Below are 25,140 nucleotides of genomic sequence, written 5' to 3' on the forward strand. Positions count from 1 at the left end.
CCTAAACATGGAGCTAAGCGATCCCTCTCCCGCGCTGCCGGGCGAGGAGCAAGCAGCAAAACAGCCTGTGCAAAAAGAGGGTGTTCACAGGTCCACTCTCACAAGCCATATGGCTTTTGCAATTAGCCCATGCTAACAAGTGCACTGTTGTGCTTACAAAAAAAAAAAAAAAACACCACAAAAAAACCACAAAAAACCGCACACATGCCAATTTTAAGAAATCAGTTTTTCAGAAATTCAAATTAAATATGCTATTTCCTCCAAATCCCATTTCCTCTGCCAGACTGGAGGGATAAGCTGAGGACCACCTGCACCAGAGTCAGCTGAGAGTCACTGAGCTGAACCACCACAGCTTGAAGGACACCAGCTTCTGGAGCTGCTGGCTGCCAATGCCGTATTAACCTTTTTTCCTTCCTTCTGTTTTATCAAGTAATCCCCAGGCGCAGCCACACTGCAGCAAGATGCCATTCAATATTCCTCAGGGAGCCTCGGAGCCTTTTCTCCCCCTGGGATCAGGAGTGGGAAAAGGTTTGCAGTGCTTGTTTGACAGCCCTGGAGAGCAAGTGCAATGCAAATCCCATCATTTCCCAAGTATATTTCATCCAGATTTTTAAGAGAGGAACCAAATCACATAGCAGAGAAACTCAAGACATGCAGGCTGAGATTCTGAGAAGTTCTCAACAATTTTTTTCCCTTGGGTTCTGCCGAATGTCGTACAGGATGCCAGTTTTCTGAGGAGGGGATATTCAGAGATCTTCCAAAAGAAGACATGCAACAACTGAAGCACCTAACCTAATCAGCAATAAAAACACAGCGCAAAACAACAATATGACCTTGTGTTTGGAAGGAATAAAAAACCTGGAAGAGCCAAGCTGTCAATGCACCATCATTGCTGCTCAGGGTGAAACAGCTACACCAAGATTTGAGGGTTTGGGCGTAGAAAGGCAAGCATGCCTACAGAAAAACATTTACTCTAGATTTTTAGTCCATTTTGGCCCCACCAGCTGTGCATCCAGCCTATGCAGATCTCTGAAGCAAGGCCAATATACGCTGCCCCATGGGACAGGAGGCTCCTCAGAGAGGCGAGACCTCAGCCACATTGAATCTAAGCAACACATCCTCACCTGTGACTTCAAACAAAACGACACACCAGGAAGCCGTCATTTGATAATTAAAAACTTGGAATGCTTTTACACCTAGGATATATCACTGCAGGTCACACGCAAGTGAGCCACGCATTGCTCCACAGTGATGGAGCCCACTGGGGGAGCCTTCAGTGCCAGCCAAAAAATGGGACCAGAAGCTGATGATCTGGGAACAAAAACAGAACGTTGAGGTTGGGAGCCAGGCTCTGTCCCAGTCAAGCTTGCGTGCTAGAAGTTTAAGAAGGGAGTTGTTTGCTGACAGCTTAAAGGATTTAAAGGAAGGATTAACCTTGGCTTTGCTGATGAGGGAACTGGTGGCAAACTCAGAGCGATCCCATGAGCATGGGGAGAAGCTGGAGGAAGACAGGGAAAGGGGGGACAAGCCTACAACAGCAAAAACAACAGGGACCGTCTGCTTTGCATAGTTAACTCATCCAGGAACCGCTTTTCCCAGCATTAACAGCCTTTGTTTGCTGCCCACCAAATATGGGACATCTGGCCCTAGAGTTCCACTTTCACAGCACTGGATCACTGGGGTACCAGAGGTGCCCAGGTGCTGTAAAAGCAAGAACACTGCAGACCTCAGCCATCAGTAAAGGTGCCCAAAAAGAAGAGAGTGCAGAAGGCCTGGAGAAGGATGTGGTGGTGGGAGTCCTGGTCTGGAGGTCGGATAGGAGGGAAATCCTGCTACAGAGCAGTAGGCAGCAATAAAACACAGACTGGCAGGACCAGCTGATCCAGGAAAGCTTCTCATTTGTTCCCTAAGAGCTCCACGAAGTGTTTACAGGCAAATCAGGCTTATATGCAGGTGAACATAAGAGATAAAAACCAGGAGACAGCAGATCTGCTCCAGATCAGCAGAGGAACATGCAACTGGAGAGGTTTGTTTCAGCAAGCATGGGATGCTGGTCACCGGGATCATAATACAGACCAACCAATGGACCTGTCACTTGGCTCCAGCTTGCCAGACAAGAGCATGCTCCAGCTGGGAGCAGCTAATCCACCCTCTCAACCCACTCCAGCTGCTCAGCAAACGAGCACCGTCCCCTTAAGAGAAAGCGCAATCAGCACAGATTTAGCTGGAAGAGGGTGGGGATATCGCTGAGCTCCAAACCAGGATCTGAACCTTATCTGCAGCTTTAATACCTATCCGTGTTGATACAGATTAAAGGATTAGTCAGGATTACTGAAGGCAACCCCCCTAGCCCCAGGCAGCGAGGATGGGCATGGGTGGTGCAACTCTGGCATTCCCCTCCTGCATCCACAGCCCTTTGCACAGCACCCTTGGGAGAGAAGGAGCCTACCAAAAGCGTGGCAAGGAGGCTCTCCATGAGCAACAGCAGCCTTGAAATGTCAACCCACCCACAGGGGAGCGAGACTGCACTCTCTGGGAAGAAAACAAAGCCTCGTCAGCCAGAATCCCAGCAGGAGTCAAGGTTTGTTGTCCCTATGGTTGCCTACCAACACAGGCCACAATCAGCAAGTCTTCATGGACCAGCACCACCACCAGAAGAAACCATCCCACCATGCTTAATCCACAGCCGTCCATTCCTACTACACTGGCCCAAAGCACTTTTCTACCAACACAAGCATGCGTGCAGCACTGGGAAACCGCCTGGTTTAAAACCTGCTTTTGATGTTGCTTGGCATAGCTTTTAATTGGATCATTCCCCTGACCCAGTTCCCCACGTGGTTGCACAAACTCCTGAGCATCACCGTGGGGAGAGCTGGCCAGGAGCAGGCAGGACACCTCCTGGCGTAGCAGTGAAGCTCCAATGACTGCAGAGGTAGGCAAGAAAGTTCCCATGCCCAAGCTCAGGCTGAACATGACCTTCACGTGGGGAAGTTCTCCTCTGACATCTCCCATCTTCCAAGAGATCACAACCAAGTATCTGCTGTGTCCAGACAGCTGTCTCCTGAAACCTGGCTGGGCTGAAAGTGGTTCAGGACAACAGGCAAGATTGGAGAACCCAAAGCAGAACAATACCCCAACGCTGCCTCTATCCCCACGTACCCCGCTCCCTTCTCCAGGTAGGAACCATCAAGCAGGAAGACCATGGCTGTGGTCTTCCCCTGGGCACCGGGGTACAGCAGGACCTCACACCGCAGCCCGTCATCCAGGACAACCTGACTAAAAGGACAAAGGCACAAGGAAACGCAAACTTTTACTTTGGGACAATTTAGCTGGTCAGCACAGCTGTGGTTTAGAAATGCCATAGAAGGAAGCTTTGCTTGTCCAGGGCACTGGCTGCTATTCTTCACAACCGGCTTAGGAGAGAGAAACATCTTGAGATGCAGGCAGGCTTTGGCATGCATCCGCATCCTGACACTGCCACTTCCCTGTGAGAGCTGGCTTTGGTGGAAGACCCTGCCAGTAAGGAACCACTTGGGCACGTGAAAGGATCACAGAATGGTTGAGGTTGGAAGGGACCTCTGGAGGTCATCTGGTCCAACCCCCTGCTCAAGCAGGGCCACCTAGAGCAGGCTGCCCTGCTCTCAGGAGTGTTTTAGGTAGCTGGCCTGCCTCCTTGACCAGTAACTTCCAATCCAACATCTCCACACAAAATCTGCATGCTGAGCTTCGTCTCAAGTATGAAAGGCTCCCGAGGCACCACCCACCAGAAGGGCTTTGCAAGTCAGATACTGCTGAGACCAAAGGTGGAACCAAACCTGGCTCCTCCAGTTCCCTTGCTCCCAGCACAAAGACAATGGAAGGGAATGACAGAGGTGCTGAAGCAGGCAGCAGCAAGACAGGACTAGACACTGGGGCCAAAAACAGCAGATTAAGACACCACCATTCTGAAAGGATCACCTTCCAGAGCCAAGCCCAGCTCCCCCAGATAGCACACTGACATCCACATGCCAGCATCCCTCATCCTGCTGTGATTCAAGGATGACCCGTTAGACCAAGCTGCAAGCCCAAGGCAGTCCCCCTGTCCCCCACCACACATGCAGCTCCTCTACAAGGTGAAGCCCAGGCAGCTCTGCTCAGTAGCTAGCGTCTTCCCAACAAAATACCCACCACGCTGCAAATGGCCCAGGAAGGCACGTGGAGCCCTGGCCACATACTGCTAATGTGCTCATGAAAAATATACATAGATAAAGGACTCCTTCCCCCCATGCAGAGAAGGTCTCAGTAAGAGACAGGACCAAAATCTTCACCCAATTGACTACACTTCATTCAAAAATACACACAGTACAATCACCTTTCCATAAGAAACAAGATTAAGACCTGCAGTATTGGACACTCAAGCAATATTAAAAGCCGAACAAGCTACCTTATACCAAGATTTTAATCTCAGTCCAGAAAAAACAAGTAGCATTTGCCCTCCTGAGAACACACCAGCTGCAGAAGCACAGGGTGCTTGAACAACCACCTGCCAACTGCAATAAATCTGACTGGAACAGCGTTACAGCCCGGTGCCAGGACAGGTCAATTAAGCCCCTACAAACTCTTGGCCTAGATGGAAAAGTGGCTGCTTTCAGCCCCAATAGGTTACAAGCCAGCTGGGGCCCTCCAGTGAGTCTCCAGAGCCAGGTTTCCCATCCTGCCCTACTCCCCACAACCCCAGGCAGGAGCCAGCACGGCTCCCAGCCAGCATGGAGGCATTCAGCCATCCTGGGACTTGGAACAAGCTCTGCAAGCAAAGCCACCAAGCCTGGTGGTACTTTCCAGAGTTCATGTTTCTAGAGCCAGGAGAAGTGCCCAAGAAGGAACATGCTGTCCCACCAATACAACCTCCTCCAAGTCAGCATCAAAACTGTTTATGGAGTCAAGGCCATTGGTCATGACTTTAATCTCCTGCTCATGGCAGCGATGTCACCCCCTGGTTGCACTCACCTTTCGCTCCTGCTCCCTCCAAAACTGCTGGTTGTTTTAAATGAACTCAAGCAGTAGCACATTCAAGGCCTAGCTTTGCATATTACTCAACAGGACATGACAGCCACCAATGTTCTCACCAGGAACGCCCCACCTACAAAACATGAACCCTAAGGCTTGACAGATGCAAGCCAGCACCCAAGAGATTCAGAAGAAAGTCCTCCTACAAGCATACTTTTCTTCAGAGTGCCTTAAGAGTTGCCTGTATTCAGTTAATTGTGAATTAACTGAGCTGACCCAACACAACCAATCCCAGGTCCTTCAGGAGAGGCACAGTACAGCACAAAGCCAGGGCTGGATCCCAAGCAAGGCAGGGAAGCACGTCAAGCTTCCTCCAGCAGATCTAACTCTGCCCTCTATGAAGCAGATGGCATCAAAAACATATTTTGCTTCATGGTCACAGAACTTTGGAGAACACATGACACGTATACCTACATGTCTCATCTAAGAAGAAGTGTAGCTCCTTTTCCTGCACAAGTTGTCAAACAAAGTCACAGCATACGGACGTGTGATTTTTAGCAAAAACACTGCCAGAAGGAGCATGAGGAAGGGGGCAGAGTTAAGGCTGCTGCACTCAGCTTAGCTCTGCACTTCCCAGGTGCTGAGAGCCAAACACAACTCCAGTGCTGCACCAACCTGCTTTTCAGATGGCTCTTCATACAATACCTCAAAGATCATCTGTATCACGTTGTCACCATTGCAACCTCAACACCTGAAGCGATGCCAGCCTATCAGGCTTGTTATGTCAGCTTGTCACAGGATCAGATGTCTGGCAAGAGCAATTCGTTGCGGGGGGGGGGGGGGGAGCGAGGAAGATGTATGAGTGCATCAGCAGGTTCCACACTGTTCCCATCGACCCAACCATGTGCATGCAGATCCCTCCTCTCAAGGATTCAGCCACCTCAACCACAATTTCCTGCAACTTCCCTAATGGCTATTAGATCATCTCATGCAGCACATGACAAACTCAAACACTCTCAGGGAGAATTTATAGTCCTATAACCCCCAGCAGCAACAACCAGCTGGAGCATCTGGGGGCTTCCTAGGGTTGTTCATTGTGCTCACCCACAAATTGTTTTACAAGAGAAAGTCCCGAAAGCGGTACTTAGTCTCAAGCAAAGATTATTTTTGGCAGCTTTAGAGGTCTCACTCCTTAACCTCTTCTTGGATAAAAGCACGTTTAGGAAAACAGTCCAGATGTTGGAATATCAATAAAACTAACTAAAAGCAATGGTGCAATGCAGTCATGAAGAGCCCTTTACAAACAAACACAACTTAGGAGGGGTGCAGCAGCGCCAGACCCACACTCATCCAAAACTACATGCTCACCTCGCCTGGAATAAGAAAACAAATGTTGTTTTGGGTTACCCATCTGCAGGACACGCACACAAGAATCGCTCCTGCAGCTCTCCTTCCCCTAAATGGTCAAGTTACTCATACCACTCAATGGATTTTTAATCAAATTTTCCAAAATAACAGTTTACAGAAGGAGTGACAACTGAGCCAAACCCCTAAATGAGAAACTTGAGCTGAGAAGATGTTATGGGAAACTTGCCATCAGCTCTAAGCAACGTTCTGGGGAGCTGAGATTAAAACCCTACCACAGCAACAGGTTTATCCAAGCAACAAGCCACCCCTCACGCATGCCTCAGTTAGAACCCAGAGGTCACCCATGAGATCTTTGAACCTCACAGCAGCATTTCTCACTCCCAACAGCATCTACCATTACCATCAACAACTTTGCACCACAGAATCACAGAATGGTTTGGGTTGGAAGGGACCTTCAAAGATCATCTAGTCCAAGCCCCCTGCCACAGGCAGGGACACCTTCCACTAGATCACATTGCTCAAAGCCCCGTCCAGCCTGGCCTTAAACAACTTCCTACCATGAGGCATCCACAACTTCTCTGGGAAACCTCTTCCAGTGTCTCACCACCCTCACTGTAAAACATTTTTTCCTGATTTCCAATCTAAACCTACCCTCTTACAGTTTAAACTGCTGCCCCTTGTCCTGTCACTACAGATCTTCGTGAAAAGTCTCTCTCTGTCTTTGTCATAAGCCCCTGTCATATATTGAGAAGCCACAGTAAGGTCTCCCCCGCACCTCTCCAGCTGTACAACCCCAATTCTCTCAGCCTCTCTCCATAGCAGAGGTGTTACAGCCCTCAGACCGTCTTCACAGCCCTCCTCTGGACCTGCTCCAACAAGTCCATGGCTTCCTTGCACTGAGGATCTCAGAGCTGGATGCCATACTCCAAGTGAGGTCTCACGAGAGTGGAGGGGGAACATCACCTCCCTCCACCTGCTGGCCACGCTGCTTCTTATGCAGCCCAGGAGACAACGGCTTTCTGGGCTGCAAGGGCGTAGTGCCAGCTAATGTCCAATTTATCACCCACCACTGTCCCCAGGTCCTTCTCAGCAGGGCTGCTCTCCAACCATCCACCCTGCAGCCTGTGCTGACAGTGGGGACTGACCCGACCCAGGAGCAGGACCTTGCACCTGGCCTCGCTGAACTTCACGAGGTTCGCATGGGCCCACTCCTCAAGCCTGTCGAGGTCATCTTCTTGAAGAAGTCCAATTGCATCACACTACTGCAAGGCCACTATTACTATAAATTAAGCAATCTCTCCTCCTAAGCCAGACTGGCCATCTTCAGCAGCTCTGGGATGACTTTCATCAACTGCTCCCCAAGGACTCTGCTTCATTTCCAGCTGACAGCCAGTCTCCAGCACACTGAAGAAGGCTTATTTTCTCCCTTCTCACCCAGCCCACAGGGGCAGGAACGCTAACATGATCCCATTAAATGGGCCAGAAGAAATCCAACCCACCCGAGCCATGGTCTCATCTTTGCCCTTTCCATTCATCAGCAATCTCAGCTTGAAGCCAGATGTCAGAAGATTTCTTGAGTTTCCTCAAGTTCTTCTGCCAAGTTCTGATTAAAATCCTCCTAAGTGGTTTTCTCTTCATTCAATTTCCTAGCACTGAAAAGTAAAGCAGACCTGAGAGTGGCACTGAGTGCTGGAGCTAACAGCCACAGATGCAGCCAGGCCATCTGAGTCTCCCACACCAGCTCATTGAATTGAAAGTGATTCTCTTCCCATCTCCCATATCAGACCATCAGTTCCCAGAGGAGACTGGGGTTTAGTGGCCTTGCTCGCTGGTGGGAGTCTGGAATCGCTCAGCTGACGTGGGCTGCTGAGGCACCTCTCGCCAGGTGCTGCTTTATGCCGTGTTTGAAATGGGTTGACCAGGGAGGATGGTTTCCAAAGGCTGTTGGGCAACACACAACAGCAGGGCAGTGGATAAGGAGCAGAGCACAGCCCTGTAACACAGATCTCCATGCCTAGATTTGTTCATTTTACCAAAACCCCAGCCCACCACCTCAAATCAACATACTCCACTTTATGACAGTGGCTTTGAAAGAGGAGCCAACCTCTCATCATGTGCTCCTTGTGCTACCAGCTTGGGATCTGCACCAAACTGGATCCCCAGCTTTCCCACAAAATCTGTCTGCTTCAGTGGCTTGGAGGATGAAGCCATTGGTTTCTTGCTGTAGAAACAACAGGCACCTGCAAATCTGGTTGCTCTCATTCCTGCAGCCAAAGGCTGGAGACTGTCAGGATGCCACAAAGATGTGGTGCATCTCACTTGTCCTCTTCTCCCTGCCAACAGCAGGCGAGGAGAGCCCCTTCCCTGCAGGAATGGGCCCCAGGGCTCAGGCATGCTGGGAGCATTGGGTACAGAGGCAGTGAAACAGGCAGTGCAAAGGGAACCCCAAAACAGCTTCTGTTCACACAACAAGAAAAACTAGAACTGGATCTGCCGCTGCCCTCTCCACTGTGGCTTCCGCCTTTGAAGGGCCCCACAGAGGGAGGTGCTCCTGCCAGGAGCCAAGGCACTGCTGCCGAGCACACATCCCGGAAATCCCAAAACTTCCAATTTTTAACACCATGCACCTTTTCACACCCTTGGGGGAACAGGTAAATGCTGAACCTACTTACAGAGACCACATGGACAGGACACAAGCTGGTCCAAGCTACCATGGCTACTGCTGAGTTACCTACCAGACAGAGCACCAACTGCTCCTGTCCTCTGGGTCTGCAGGATGGAGCAGAGGAGCACAGGCTGCGAGCCCCTCAAAAGCAGGGCCTTCTCCTGGGATGTGGCTCCTCCACAAAATAATCAGGCAGCGATCTGGCAAAGCCATGGCATGTCTGGTCACCCTTACGCCAGAGGGTGGTCTCACATGCAGCCTTTGCTTTTCTGACGTAAGATCCAGTCCCTGTAGAGCACAACCCCAGAGCTGAACCATCCGCTCCCCCGGCTAGTGAGGGGCTTTAACTCTTCCCCCTAGGTCAGGGCAGCTAAGAAATGCTCTGCTTGCAGCCGTAGGGTTTCTACCAAAAGTCTGGTTTCCTTCAAAGGAACATTCAAAGCTCAGGCCCTTCAGCTCCCTTCACCCTGTACACAAAGCAGGGTATTAATAGCCAGCCTGGAAGACCATAAAACTCTAAATACCTAAAGAGTTCCTATACCTTGAAATGTTAATGGTAAGCAAAAAAAGAAACTTTCCTGTTAGCAAACTGCTTGGCTCTGTGATATATATACACGGTTGCCTTCCTCCCCTCCAAGCCACAGAATAGCAAACAGCACTCAAAGCCCTAGAATGTTGCTCTACTTACAAGGCATTCTATAGATCTGCTCGTCCCCCCAGCACCTGGACGGGAGAGGCTTTGCCAGCACGCACCAGCAATTCTTGATGACTTAAGTTACCACCTCAAAGAGCTGACTGGCGCCTGGCCACCCTCTCCTTACAGGATCCTTTTCAGCCTCGAAAGCGATCTCCCCCGGCCCCCGGCCCAGCCCCAGCTCTTTCCTGTCCTTCCAAACCTCCCTTCCCTGCTCCACTGCTGGAGCTCACTCCAGCCCCGACGCACACACACACCCCCCCCGGCTTTGCTCCCTTCTCCTTACAAAGGGCCTCTCTTGCCTAAGCCATGGCGGGTCAAGGGGACATGGGCGCAGAGACCTGGGGCTGCGTGTCCCCCTGGGGAGGGTGGGTCAGGATCCCAAGCTGGCAGGGCAGTGCCAGCTGGAAACACTTGCTTGAGCTGGTAGAATCACAGGAGCTGCGGCTCTTGGCACACACCATGCTCAGCGTAGGACGAGGACATTGCAGCCTCTTCGCCACACCACACCAGCCATGCAGCGCCCCAGCACCCACACCAGCTTCAGCACTACCGATTACATTTGGGTCACCCTCCCCCAGGGAACCAGCCCCTTTCAGACAGCACTCCCCACCATCAATGGACAAGCTGCAGGGTGGATGCAGCTCTCCCTGCTCCAGCCTGGCCGGCAATGGGCTTGAATCCAGGACCAAGCCCCAGCTCCAGGGTCCTCTTCCAAGGGCTGAGCCCAAGGACAGCGGCCACCAGCCATACGGCACACAGTTCCCTCTAGAACAAGCCACATCTATCTGTTAAACAGATGAGCCGGGCCGTTCCCAGTGCAGGAGGCAGTGTACCTGCATCCCAACGACTGGAGGGATGGGAGGGTGAGCAGAGGGAGTCTGGGAACGGTGCTCGTTTGCATTGCACCTGGGGAACAAAATCACAACACTGAATTTACATAGTTAATTGGGGAAGCGAGCTTCCCAGAATGAAATTACTTTCTGGTTTGGGGGGAAAAAAAAACCCAAAAAACAAACACAAAACAACCCACCACCACAACCACGGGATTTGTAGCCATAATGGTGCCTTCTCCACTCAGAGCAGCTCAGGTGCTCCCCCCAACAAAGTCCACTCTCATGCCTAACAGGAGCATGCGATCCATGTGGAGGATGGGGGAAACTGAGGCATGGAGGCTCCAGCATTCACATCAAGGAAAGGCAGCCAAGAGCCTCGATGGGTCCCTCTTGCTCCCTCGCCAGTGGACAAAAAGTGCTTTTGAGTTGTATCACAACCCAGCCCACTTGATGGGATGTAAAGTGTAGTGACCTTGATGTTGCAACCAGAATTAAAGCTTAAACCTGCAAGTAGGTGAGCTTTCCACATCATTCATTATGGCATGCTTCAAGAGACCCCAAGCAACCAAAGGCCGGACAGTATTTTAAAATAAATCCAGACACTTACCACGTTTTAAACCAATTCCAGTGTCAAGCATGGGGGAAACATCAGCATATATAAGCATGTGCCATTACCACACCTTATAAAAGCTTTGTGGTTAACGTCTTCCTGCAAAGGGATTTATCCTGTCTGCAGCTTGCTGGGATGGAGCCTGCACTGTTCAGCGGGCCAGGGGCAAGGCTGTGGGCATGGAAGGACAAGAGATGGAAGCACAGGCCCCACATACCCTCCTGGGTTGAGTGGTGCTGGCCAAAGTCACTGTGAGCCCTGCGAGAGGCTGGTGGTCAGGCAGAGCCCCCAGCCCCTTACAGCACAGCACCACTCTGAGCAAGTTCCCCATCTCCAGCCCAAGGCAGCACCCCCACTGCCCATGATCCCACCCGTCCCAGCAGCACAGCATGCCCACTTACACACCCATGCCAGCCCACAACCTGAGCTCACCCTAGAAAACCCCAAACACATTTATTTACATCAGATCAGTTCCCCAATCTGGTCCATGGGCAGAAATGACTAACAGGGACAGGAACAATTTGAGCAGATGTTGTCACCAAATACAACATATCATCAGGCTGCTGGTAGCTTTAAATCATTTTGGAGCCCAGTGATTTCTTTCCAGCCATGGGCTGCTCTCCCCTGCTCTCCGACTCCAGCTGCTGGCTCAACATCTACCAGACCTGAGGTGGCTTTCCTCTTGCAGCCCAATGAGGATTCAAGCTCCAGACATCAATCACCAGGAGGCAGGAACATCACTGCAATCACCAGCTGCCCTTTATCCCGCACAGGGGAGCTGCCTGCCATCAGCTCTGAACATCTGGGTGCCCTCTCACCCAGCACACCTCCAAGGTTGCCTGCACACAAGGACTCACAGGGAAGATGGACTTCACAACTCCAGCCTAAAGAATCCTCAAGAGCAGCAGCAGAGCAACACAGCACCGTGTTTGCACAGCAAACAATGGGAAAGCAGCAGCACAGAAGACATTGTGCCTGGGAAAAGGTGGCAAATCCCTAACAAACCAGCCTTAAAAGCAGAGGCAGGGGAAAGCAGGCAGCGCTTTGCTCCGCAGCCCTTTCCAGCAGCCTCCCTAGCTGCCACGTGGAGGAGCAGCTCTGCTCATTAGTGGGTTACTCCTGCCACACTCCCCTTGCATCAGCTCCCTGGCAGGGCCGCAGGTTTCGAAGCCTTTGGGGTCGTGCAGCACTTGAGACATGCGAATCTTCCTTTAAAGAAATCTCACTCAGGCAGATAAATGGTGCTGGGTAACTGGGGTCATTAGGCTAATAAGCAGCCACCACCAGCCTGGAAGCAAGGCAACACATACAAAAGAGTCTACCAGGCCAGTTAGCCTCCAAATCTGACCCATCTCAAGCAGTTACCATCTCCATCAGAGGAGAAATTGGGTCCATGAGTCAGCAGGATCAATCACCCGACAGCCTTTTCACCAGAACCTCTTATCAAAGCGTCAAGGGAGCAGATTTGCAGCTTGCTTACACCAAGGAAGCAGTGCAGGATCCCACCAAGGAGCCATCCCACGCCCACCAGCCTCCTCATTAGCATCCTGTCATTCTGCTCTAGTGCTTTGGGAATGAGGAGATGTTTTCTCTGCCTTCCTGGCCCAGCTCAGTTTCCTACTGCCATGTCCTTGATGGGGAGCCGCAGGTCCTGCTTCCCACCCTGGCAGAGACAGAGCTGCATTCAGCACAACCACCTATTGAACAGGACACAGCAGTGCCAATGGGTCAGACATCAAAACTAACTCACCCCCTTAACTAGTCCTTCCTAACGCTGCCAGCTGGGAAAGCAAACAGGGAGAGATGCAATTTTTCCTTTATAAAATCTTCAGAGGTGGTATCAGCTGAAACTCCCAGCCTGCTACATCCAGCGGTTATTAAAAAAAAAAAAAAAAAAAAAGCCCACATATAAATAACCTCTCAGCAGGAGCCAAAACTCAAAGACTAACCCCACAGTTTTAAGTGAACGAGGCCAATTTCCTCCTTTGTAGCTCTTGACACATGTTGGCTGCGTGCCCCCTTCTTGCCTTGTTCCTAGAGCAGAAGGCTCCGGGCAGCAGGTCCGGGACGATAAGGAAACAAGTGGTGTAATTCCCATGGCCTCCCCACACAGCCCTGTCAGCAGCTCTGGAGGCAGCTGATTCCAGCATGGCTGGAGAAAAAAAAACCATGGCAAGAGGAGCAGGCACAAGCCGGCAGCTGCCTGCACCCTGCCACCACTTCCCTGAGCTGCCAGTGCTGTTCTCCAGAAAGAGCCAAGCCCTGTGGAGCAAGCGGTGGGAAGCAGCACAGGATGGCAGGAGCACAGCTTCTGCCTGGGGGGGTTCAGTTCAAGCAGGCCCCTACCCCAAGTGCTGGGGGCTTTCCTCATGCCGCAAAAATCCCTGGGGAAAACAAAGTGTAGGATTAATGCCAGGTCTGAAGGGATGGATGGAGCAAGCTTTGGAGAGCCTGTAAAGCAAAAACTGTTTCCACCAAAACACCTCCACTGGAAGTTTCTCCACCCAGACTGGCCCCAAGACAAGGAAAGCCATGCCAGGCACTACCCATCACATCTGGGTCAAAATCGCAAGCATGCCTTTGAAGCATGAGGCTGGGACCAGCCCACAACACCCCATCCTGGCTTAGTCCCACATCAAGCGACTCTGCTTCCTAAAGCACCATCTCCAGTGCAGAGGACGTCTCTTCATCCTCACCTCGATGGGAACCTTGGGTCGGAGCAGCTCAGGTCTTGCCAAAGCCTCACATCAAACGTCTTCACATCTGGGGTGGGAAAAGCTGTTTTGGTGCATTAGGTTTTTCTGCAAGCACAGAAGGTGCTTGGCACACAACTGGCTCAAGCCCTCGGCACGGTGGCTCCCTGCTCCCATGCCATTCCTCAGGGAGCTCAATGATCAAACCACATCTGAACCATTTTGTACGGCCGTAAGACACAAAGAGCTGCCAGTGGAGGGTGAGATCAAGTCCTAAAAGGATGCATGGACAGCAGAGCTGGAGGCTCTGAGCAAGGTGAATCAGCTGCACTGCTGTACTGGTGCACCACCAGCTAGCAAAGGAGGAGAGGACGAGCACTAAAGGAACATCAAGATGCTGGTAATGACCAGGATACCATGACAGAAGAGCCCTTCATACCCACCAGAAGGACAATGTAAGGCAGCAGCACAGGATTAGCAGCTACATGCCCACAGCCAAGTGCAAGGAGCTGCCACTGTGGTCAGGTTGGGGCCAAGCCCACAATGGTCTCCAGGCTCTACAGAGAGCATCATTCTCTTTGAGGTGCAAAGCCGGAAGCAAATGGAATATCCATCATATAGAAATGTCCCCAGGATGGCCATCTCCCATGGGGCTTGCAGCTAACAGAGCTACTGCCTTCCAGGAAGATCTCACCTCTTCAAGATGGAGTCATCCAAGCATCCCTTCACCCCAACCCACACCACTCCATACACCACCAAACCTCATCCTTCCCACCAAAAATAGGTGTGTTTTTTTTTTAAAAAAAAAAAAGTAATCATGCTTCAATTCCAGGTAGAGAATTAATGGGTGGGGGACACCTATCACCTGGAGGGGTCCTGCCATGTCCCAGTCAGGCTAGGACAGTCCCAGCTGTAGGAACAGTGCTTAAGACACTGTGCAGATCTGCCTCTATGGCTTTAGGGGAAGATGGTATGCACAGACTGCACTAAAGCCACACTGCTAACTGCTGGGCAAGACAGCGAGCAGCAGGGAGAGTCCACAGATGTATTTTTGGGGAGTATTTCTTTTTTGGCAGCTGCCACCAACATAATGTGGCCACCCCACTTCCTCCACTACCATCTGACATCCCAGCCGCTGCTCAAGCACCACCTCCAATGCCATGCTGTCCTCCCACAGAACCAGGTATGTATTTTCACACCAGTTTTGGGGCCTGTCCACTGCAGTGCCCCTCACCATCGGGCCACCCATAGCAGGGGACCTCTGCTTGGAGAACACGCAGGGCATAACCACACTGTGTGTGTGGGGGGGGAAATTCAGGGCGAAAAAAAATGCACTGGTGGCTTCTACCCCCTCTCCCGCAGAGGGACACGACCAAACCCACCCTCTTCACTGCTGGAAACCGCAGCGCACGTGACCCAGAAAGGCTTTTCAGAGGAGCCGAGTCTCCAGCGGCTTCTGTTTGCCTTTCCCTTGTTTGCAGCAGCGTTGCATCTGGACGCTCGTCAGAAGAGGAGGGAAAAAAAAACCACAAACAAAAAACACGCCCTTCTCCTGCTGAACAACCTCTCAATCAAAACAAAGCAGGAGCAGGAGCCAAGAGCTGGGAGGCTCTTTTGTTTAATGCTGAGCATCCCCAGCCAGGCCGGGCCACCCCACCGTGCGAGGAGCAGGGTGCAAGGGCAATGGCGCGGGCAGCAGGCCGGGATGGAGAGCTGGCAAGCGAGCACCCGCCGCCCCAGAGAACAGTCCCCAGGGCCAGCTCGGCCACATGAAAGCAGCCGGTGGGGCAGGCAGTGAAAACAGGCTTCCCAAGGCCGGCCGGCGCTGCTCCTCCATGCACGGCCATTTTGCTGAGCATGACTGCTCACCGAGAGCAGCAGTTCCCTCCCGACCACTGCTACCCCTCCAAACCAAACCCCAGCTCAGCTCCAGCCATCCCCAATGACCCACGGCTTGCTGCCCACCAAGTCGGGGATGGACCCCCTTGCTGGTCCACACGCTCCACCCACGAGTGCATCGGCACAGGCTCATTTCTCTCCCTGCTGCAAGAAGTATTAAATTCCCACTCCTGCCCCCCCCCCCCCCCCCCAATAGCTCTGGGGGCTCCAGCAGCACAGGCTGATGGAAGGAGCTGCCCAGACACCAAACCAAAGTCAAAGGCAAACCTGCACTAGGTGCTCAGCCCACCCCTGAGACCCTGGAAGGTCTCAGCAGGGTTATGGCCAAGGGTTCCATCATGATCAGCCCCACCCCTGGCAAAGTTACTGCTTGTGTCCCACACACCAGTGGCATCAGGTTTGAGGGGGTACTTAAGCCATGGCGTGCTGCAACAGGAGGATGGATATGGCCAACATAACGTACCTAGAAAAAGGGTGTTTGAGATACTCTGTTTCTGGGAAGCAGTGAACAGAGGAGCCACGGGACCACACTAGCAAAACACGTTCCATTGAGCCCACAAGCCACGTCCACAGGCTCTGTCGCTGTGATGTCAGACACGGGAGCAAGGGTGATCTCACCCGTGGACACCACGCCAGCTTAAGCACCTGCTGACAGGAAAAGGCGTCTGAAAAAACCCAAAGCAAAGCTCTTCCCTACACCCAGCAAGGACTGGAGGACTGCAAAACCCTACCAGTGAGATATTCAAAGAGAACAAAAGCAGAAGGAGGGGCAAATGGCATGCTGACTGTAGCATCTAAGCATCTCGTCAAGGAAAAATCCTCGCTACTAAAGTGCTCTTTAATCCAGCCAAGGAGATACAACAAAGCCTCCTGGCTGGAGGCTGACTGCTTAGTGTGCACACATGTACAAGGAGATCACCTGCCCTGGGCTGAAGCCAGCGGAGGCAGAGACAGTCTATCTCTCTTCATCCCCAGAGGGAGACCAGCCTCCCTGTCCAAAACAGAAGCAGGAGCAGCACAGGGTTAAGCAGAGGACAAGCTGCCGGAGACCAAAGGCTGGGCTGAGTCACATTGTGGCTGTTCCCCTTTCGGTCTGAGCAAGTTTCTCACTTCCCAGGCAGGCAGGGTTTGTCCCAAGGCCTGCAGGAACCCATTGCCTTCATCCACCTGATGCACTCCCCGGAGGAGCTGTCCTCGCACAGCCGGCACACACCTCCACTCTTTGCTTGTCCTCTGGACTCCAACATGCTAGGTTTGGGGCATATCTGCAGCTTTCAGGAGACAGGAGGAGCTCAAAATCACAGCCCATCTCATCCCCTATATGCTCCACCCTGCCCCAACCATCAGCCCATCCTCAGGCTCTTTGAGAAATAAAAACTTCTTTCCCACCCCTTGCCATGCAGACACCTTCCTTCTCCTTGCCACAGCCTTCCCAACCTAAAGGAAGCCATCTAGCTGCCCTCAGGAGGCTGACGAAACACAGCTGTTTCCTCCTGAGCACAGACGTGACACATTTTCCTGCTGATCCAGACCTTGAATCACTTCTCAAAACAGGGCTTAACCTCCAGGCTGAGCCTTCATCAATGTGGTTGTAACTGAATCCAGACAAGTAAAATGGCAGAACCATTCTCACAGGGTATCTGTACAGATGATAAAATGGTTTGGGTTGGAAGGGACCTTCAAAGATCATCTAGTCCAAGCCCCCTGCCACAGGCAGGGACACCTTCCACTAGATCACATTGCTCAAAGCCCCGTCCAGCCTGGCCTTAAACAACTTCCTACCATGAGGCATCCACAACTTCTCTGGGAAACCTCTTCCAGTGTCTCACCACCCTCACTGTAAAACATTTTTTCCTGATTTCCAATCTAAACCTACCCTCTTACAGTTTAAACTGCTGCCCCTTGTCCTGTCACTACAGATCTTCGTGAAAAGTCTCTCTCTGTCTTTGTCATAAGCCCCTGTCATATATTGAGAAGCCACAGTAAGGTCTCCCCCGCACCTCTCCAGCTGTACAACCCCAATTCTCTCAGCCTCTCTCCATAGCAGAGGTGTTACAGCCCTCAGACCGTCTTCACAGCCCTCCTCTGGACCTGCTCCAACAAGTCCATGGCTTCCTTGCACTGAGGATCTCAGAGCTGGATGCCATACTCCAAGTGAGGTCTCACGAGAGTGGAGGGGGAACATCACCTCCCTCCACCTGCTGGCCACGCTGCTTCTTATGCAGCCCAGGAGACAACGGCTTTCTGGGCTGCAAGGGCGTAGTGCCAGCTAATGTCCAATTTATCACCCACCACTGTCCCCAGGTCCTTCTCAGCAGGGCTGCTCTCCAACCATCCACCCTGCAGCCTGTGCTGACAGTGGGGACTGACCCGACCCAGGAGCAGGACCTTGCACCTGGCCTCGCTGAACTTCACGAGGTTCGCATGGGCCCACTCAAACCTGTCAAGGTCCGTGACGTTTGGTCCCTGTCTTCATAATCCCCACCTCACTTTGGCATTTCTACTTGCAGAGGGTTTATGCAGCTGCATCAGTGAAATAAAACTTTAATAGTAAAAACACAGGAAAAGCTATGCTGGGTACAACCAAAGGTCCAGCCAGCTCCTGTGCTGGCTTTGGCAGCGGCCAGCAGCAGATGGCTATGAAGGAACACAGTAGCCAAACATGCTGAGATATTTCCCAAACCATTTCCCCAAGCTCCAGCCCTCCTTGGGCTTTTCCCAAGCCAAAAGACACTGCCCTATAAACCCCCACCCCATCCCCGATGGGTTCCTCCTCCACAAACCCATCTAGGTGCCCCAGAGCACTGATGAACTTTCAGCACTGACAACTTTTTGCAGCAGCATTCAAGTCCATCATGCAAAAGAGCATCTGCTCCTCTTCCTGTTTTCATTCACTCTGGTTCTGCTGCCAGAAGTTACAAGGAAACAACACATCATCCCCACACCACTCCTTAATTTTACAGGCTTCAGTCACCTGCTCCAGGAGTCTTCCTCTTGACTGGAGGAAGCACCAACCTACTTAGCAGCTCTTCTCCCAGAGCCATCCCATAGCCAGCCATCCCCACCACCCTTATCTCTGTATATGCTCTATCTTTTTGCAGATGGAAGAAAAAAATGCATCTCAACAACATCTCATTGATCTCAGCAACTCTCCCAAATCCACTAAGAATTCCTTACCTATCCCTTCCTGGTGCCCAGCACTGTGATCTCCACCCAGAGCTAAACCCCCCCCCCCCCCTTAAGGGAGCCACCAGCTGCAAACACAGCAGTGCACACCCCGACACCCCCCCAGCCACTCTCCCGACACAGCACACGTTGACAGCAATAGGGCTGAGCCACCTTGAATGCACACACGCCTGTGATGCTCCCCTCGTGCACGGCAAACGTGTGGCTTCATGGGCACAGACATGCAACACCACGCATGTAACTCGGACGGAGGAGCTTCTGCTCCATGTGCACAAAGTTTTCCCCCATCCACCCACAGAAATCACATCAGCCACTGTGATGACTAAGAAACAAGTGAACTGAGCATCCACTCCAGTGGCCATATCCAGAAACAGCTGCACAGCCACCCAGCGCCAAACACCACTCAGAGGCACAGACAGCCATCCACCCCGCTGGCCACATGCCCCTGGCAGGGCTTTCTGCACCCCCAGTGATCTGGAAGAGCAGCTTCACCATCTCAGCATCGCTGCTGCATGTTAGTGGAGGAGCAACATGTAAAAAATCACCCACAGCAACCCACTGCCCCAAGGCTGGTCTCCACCACAAGTGGGACAAAGCCCACATACCAACAGCAGACCAAGAAATGAGACAGTAACTCCTGTCAACCATGCACCTTGTGCTTGCTTGCACACCCACACAGATCCCACATTTACTAACACGTCAAGGTCTCCTTCTCTGCGAATGATGCAACCAGACAGAAATAAATTCCTCCGGGAGCTGCAGGGAAGCACAGCATGGTGGCCAACAGACGCTGCCCTGTCCTGTCCGGAGCTGGAGCGGGCCCAGGACCAGGACATCACCTTCACCACCAGCCCAGGCTCCTCCAGCAGAGCAATAGGAGCTGAAGAGGCTTGGATCCACCTGGCACAACTGCAGCATCAAAGAACCCAAACCCCTGAGGGTACAGCAGGACAATGCCCTCAGACTCACAGCGACTGCAGGTGATTTGCTGGTGCACAGCTCCCAGAAGCCAGACAACAGATTGACCGGGGCTCTCCCATCACTGTGTCCAGACCCCAGTACATCATACAGCCTAACCATCTTCACACCAGAACTTGGAGGCACCGGCCATACATCAGCGCTGGCCCACAATGGCACAAGACAGACTGTCCCGCCATAAGCTCCTGCTCCCTTGTCATCCACAGTGGCACATCCCGGTGCAGGAGCAACCACCAGAGCCGAGTGGCAACACCACCTCCACCCACACTGCGACACCTTTCTTACCTTCTCTGACTTCACCTTCTTCAGCTGCCGGCACTCACTTTCCCCATCCTCCAGCTCAGACTTAACTCCCAAGGGATTGAGCGCAGCTCCCGTGTCAATAGCTATACTCCCAAGCTGCTCGGCAGCAGCAGGCTCTGTCCCCTGGCCCCCATCATACTGTCCCACCCTCACGGCCAGGGCCAGGGGCTGCAGCACGCTGGGCTCCTTCTCTACCGCAGCCCCCACACCCTCACTCCTTTCCTTCTTGTTTTTGGATGAGCCACCCTCCTTCTCCTTCTTGGAGCCGGCCACACTGCGTGATGCTTTGGCCGATTTCTCCGAGCCCTTCGGGGTGACAGCAGGCACCAAGCCACCTGAGTTCGCGCCATCCCCAGAGCGTCCTTGAGCCTCCTTCTTGCCAACAGTTCCCTCGTTGGGAGTGAACAAGGAGGTCCCTGGGGTTGGTTTGCCACTGTCCTTGCCACTCTTGCTCCTTTTTGACTTGGATTTGCCCTCCTTGCCCTGCGGGCCCGGCACCGGACTCACAAACTTGATGTTATCCGGTAGGGTTGCCACCGCATTGGGTGCCGGGAGCCCCATCTCTTTGGAGCCCGACATTTCCAATTTCTGCTGATCCTTCTCCAAATCAGCATCCAGGTCAATGATGAGATTTCCTACACCAATGTCCCACTCATCCCCGCTGTCGTACGTCTCAACTGGGTTCGCATCAATTCCTTTCCCTCCGGAAGCTCCGCTGCTCAAGGACATCTTAGAGTTAACAGCCCCTCACGGTTCAAGGCTCTTCCCTGCCTCCACACCCTGGGGGTCACCTACATCCTTGGGGGGCTTCCGGCGATCAGGGTCTTCCCAGGTGACGGCATCGTTGCTGGAAGGGAGAGCAAAGAGAACAGCGTTACACACAAAGAGCACCCAGCAGACAGATCTGCCTTCATCGGCAGCCACCAGTGCAGGCAGGAGAGGTCCTGGGCAGGATGAAAGCCCCCAACTTCCCAAATCCCCCATCACACAGTGCAAGGCAGCAACCTCCTGCCACCTGAGGCCGGGGACTGCTCCACAGCCATCCCCGCAGCAGCAGCCACCTGGCACCAGTCCCCTCAATCAATACCAGCCCTGGCAGGTCACGGCTCTCGGCTCCAACAAGACATTACTCACACGTTTCCCCGCTCGCCATTTCCCTCTGAATTATCGAGCGCTGCCCCTAGGAGGGAGGATTGATTCCTCTCCTGCCGATGCCACCCGGGGGGAGGGCTCCTCTCTGCACCAGCCTCACTGTGAGGGACAAGAGCTGCTCGACGGGGAAGTCGAGTGCCTCGGTGGGAAATAAATCCCAAGCTTCAGAGTGCCTGTGACACTTGGGATGCGTCAGAGCGGTCACTGAAGGCCAAACTGCAGCAGGAAGCACAAGGTTTCCATCCCACACCTCCAGACAGCAGAAGACAGCACCCGGCTTTAGGATGTTAAACCACCACCGCCTCCAGCATGACGAGCCATGTAGGTGGCTTTGAACAATGGGACACCGAGATACAGCTGCACAGGTACCCAGTCTTAACTGGAAAGAGGGGCATCAGCCCTACTTGCCTGCGCTGTGGCCAACCCCAGCTAGCCCAAAATGTCTCCTCCCGGCTTCCCAGCCCTTTGCCTTCCCCACTCCCAGAGGCAGCGACAGGGGGAGGGAAACAAGCAAGACACCCACGCACAACAAGCAAGACACTCACGCACAACCTGAAAAAGCCTGGAGTCACTTGCTGAGGTTAGCTCGTGGCAATTACACTGACAAGACATAATTAACACATGGAACAGCTTCTTCCCAGCAGCCACCCAGCCAGCTACTTGGTTCCAGCTGCCCGCTCTCCAGATCCCTTAAGGAATCCTTGACCACCCATTTGGACAAAGCTCCTCTCCAGCAGTACTGTCATCCCTTTCCTCATCGAGCTCCCGGCCTGCTGGCTCCTGGTACTATTTATGAGCAACACTTCAGAAACAGGTGACTTAAAGCGAAACGAGACAGGAAGAACGAAAAGAAAAAAAAACCAAACACACACACACAAAAAACCCCCACCACACATGTACAAATTTCTTCAAACCCCAGCAGGCAGGAGCCTGGAAAGCAGCTTCACGGTGCGTTTCCAGAGATGCAAACACTGTAAAAATGCCAGGGATTCTTTCATCAGACAGGCTGCCGCAGCCAGACCATTTTCCATCTGCTCCCCACAGCATCCTCGGCTCTGTACAGCTAATAATCCACTCTCTGACAGGTCATTACGGAGATTTTTAACCCCAGGAGCCAGTGGCTAGCATGCAAGCTGGAAATGAAAAGCACTGACCTCCCATTTCAGCGGCAGAGAAAGTGCCGAATCAGGAGATCACTCTGTGCACCAGAGTCACTAACAGCTTCCCAAAGCTGCCCTGCCTGTTTCTGTCACTGCCACCACCTCCTCCTGGTGCCCCAGCAACCTGCCCCCCAGCCGCGACCCCCACCAATCTGCTTCCGAACCGCCGATGGGGCCAGCAACCATCTCATCTCTGCACGGCACAAACCTCCCCGGCTGGCACACGCTGCCACAGCCAGCTCCCTTTGTGCTGTGGATCTGCAGCGATTCCTTTGTCGGGATGGGAGAAGTCGGTAACGAGGTGGATGAACCAGAACTGTAGCTGGTAACAGCCCTTTCCAGGCGTAGCATCCAGCCACAACCCTGTGGGACAGGCACTGGGGACACAGCACTGCTGCACAGGACCAACACCAGGAGAGGATGAGGCTTAGCCTCCCACTCCAAGCTGCCCACCCAAGGCTGGAGCATGCAAAGGGCTCAGATCAGAGGGACATATGGACGAGGATCTGGTCTCAGAGCTGCAGCAAAGCGACAGACAATCCACAGGATTGTATTGCAACAGGCACAGCACCACCCGCTCCACAGAGCACCTCTGTGACGCCGGCTTGGGCAGCTCTCAGCTCACACTGGGAAACTCACCTTGCTGTTTTAAGTGTGCATATATACATGCACACACACATATATATAAATATTATTTTTATATATGAAATAAGGAGAGCAGATGAGCGGGATTTTGGTCTGAAACTATGCAAACAGCAGCAGCGCTTGCCAATTCCTACCACAACAAAAGGAAGAAGGAGCCCAGAAGTCAGCTGAGTCCCCAGCAATTAGAGAGCCAGGAACAATCAAAGGGTTAGAAAACAAGAGGAGAAAAAACATTCACCCTATGGAGGAGGCATCAAGGGAGCCTGAGCTCTGCTAATGCAGAGGGAAGGGAACCGCAAACAGGACAGACAAGAACATGCTGGATTTGCAGGAGTGGAGGAGAGGCATGTGTAGCAGGAAAGGAGTGGGGCAGGGAGCCCGAGACATGCCACCGCAGGAAGAGGGACCGGCGCAGGGATCAGCCCTTTCCAGCCCAGGGCTGAAGGCTAGGACCCCAGTATAAGATCTGGGGGGATCACCTAAACATCATCCATTCCATGCAGCAATAAAGTATTTCCCACAGCTCAAACAGCCCCTCCCTGAAGCTCCCACGCCGATTCCCCATTTCTTTTCTCCAAAGAGCCACTCTCGCAGGTTCAATCTCTGCAGCCAGAGGAGTGTTTTGGGTCTCTCTCCCAAGCAAGGCCCCCAGGGACCCCCGACCTGCCATGTCATCGCTATTTCAGGTGGACCGGAACCCCTAGCTACTGCAGCCCATGGTCCAGAGAAGGAGATCCCTTTCCCACTGCCTGGTTTGCCCAAGCTGGAGAAGCACCAGGTGATATCCAGATCCTCCCCGCTCTCCTGCCAGGGGGAGTAATGCTGCCACAAATCACGGCATCTCAGAAAACAGACTGATGAGATTAATTCAGCTATAAACGTGTCCTTCCCCTTACCTCCTGCCATCGCGGGATTGATCCCTGCACAACATGAAAAGCATGTGCTCACTTGTTGGCCTGGAGACCTGCCAACAAAGCGTTTTAAGAGCAGTCCTGGAGCGCAGATCCTACAAGGAGACAGCTTTCTGCTTGGGAATGCTGCACACACAGAGCACCAGACATGAATAATTCAGCTCCATTAGGTGCCAAGACCTCTACAATCCGCATCTATGGGCTGGGACGGAGCCAACCGTATTAAGAGACAAACCTGAAAGTTCACTTTTGGAGCTGCAAACACACCTAGAGAAAGCTATTCAAACAGAACAGCTCACCTTCAAAAAGGGAGCAAGGAAATCACACAAGCCCCGGGCTCTTTGTGCTAAAACATGCACAAGATGCTCAGCCGTGCCACTCTGGCTTTCTCTACCAGTTACCAGAGGCCAAGAAACCAAAGCGGGGAAGAGCTGAATGCTCAAGGGCAGAGAGATGCAGGAGAAAACTCTTCTGGCAGCACCCAGCCCACACTAGGGAGACTGTCTCATACCCATGTGCTCCAGCCTGCAGCACTCCAGGATCAGCCTCTGGTGGCTTCCAGAAATGACTGACTGCAATTTTCACCCTGATTAACTTTCAGGAATGCCCGCAAGAAGGAGCGGCAAAGACCAGGGGCGGGGGGCAGATCTCCAGGACACAGCATTTCCTCCGGGGGGGCACAGGGCAGGGGGCAGAGCGTATCAGTGAGGTGCTCACCCCGCCAGAAGCGACCCTGGATAGGCAGTGGAACCCCCGCTCCCGCACAAGGGAAGGCACAGCAGCACCGGCACTGGGCAGAGCATCCCTGGAAGCAGCGCCGGCCACCCCACTTGCCCAGAGCCCAGGGGTCCCCGTGAGCCCCAGGCCCGCTTTGCGAGGCACGAGGGGCCGCAGCGCCCAAGCCCTTCCTCCTGCTGCTGGCAGCCAGCCGGCGGCTCTCCCCATGCCCTGCCTCCACACAAGATCCCTTTTTGTTTCCTTTTACGACTAAAGAAACCCAGGGTGCGGGGGAAACATGCCTGCCTTTCCCAAGCTGCCGCCCTCGCTCCCCGCT

General features: G+C 52.9%; 2 protein-coding genes across 2 annotated transcripts in view; both read right to left on the reverse strand.

Moving 5' to 3' along the window:
- Positions 1-20,947, reverse strand: part of ZNF609 (zinc finger protein 609) — a 57,380-nt gene extending 36,433 nt beyond the window's left edge. The window contains exon 1 of the mRNA XM_005437483.4: positions 20,201-20,947. Coding sequence (XP_005437540.1) covers positions 20,201-20,947 — 747 coding nt within the window. The remainder of the gene's footprint in view (positions 1-20,200) is intronic.
- Positions 20,948-20,951: 4 nt separating this feature from the next.
- The window catches only part of TRIP4 (thyroid hormone receptor interactor 4), a 51,120-nt gene continuing 46,931 nt past the window's right edge, over positions 20,952-25,140 (reverse strand). Inside the window, exon 14 of the transcript XR_008733396.1 lies at positions 20,952-21,065. The gene's annotated coding sequence lies outside the window, so the exon portion shown is untranslated. The remainder of the gene's footprint in view (positions 21,066-25,140) is intronic.

This window comes from Falco cherrug, chromosome 7 (genome assembly GCF_023634085.1).
Source record: "Falco cherrug isolate bFalChe1 chromosome 7, bFalChe1.pri, whole genome shotgun sequence".
Lineage (NCBI taxonomy): Eukaryota > Metazoa > Chordata > Aves > Falconiformes > Falconidae > Falco > Falco cherrug.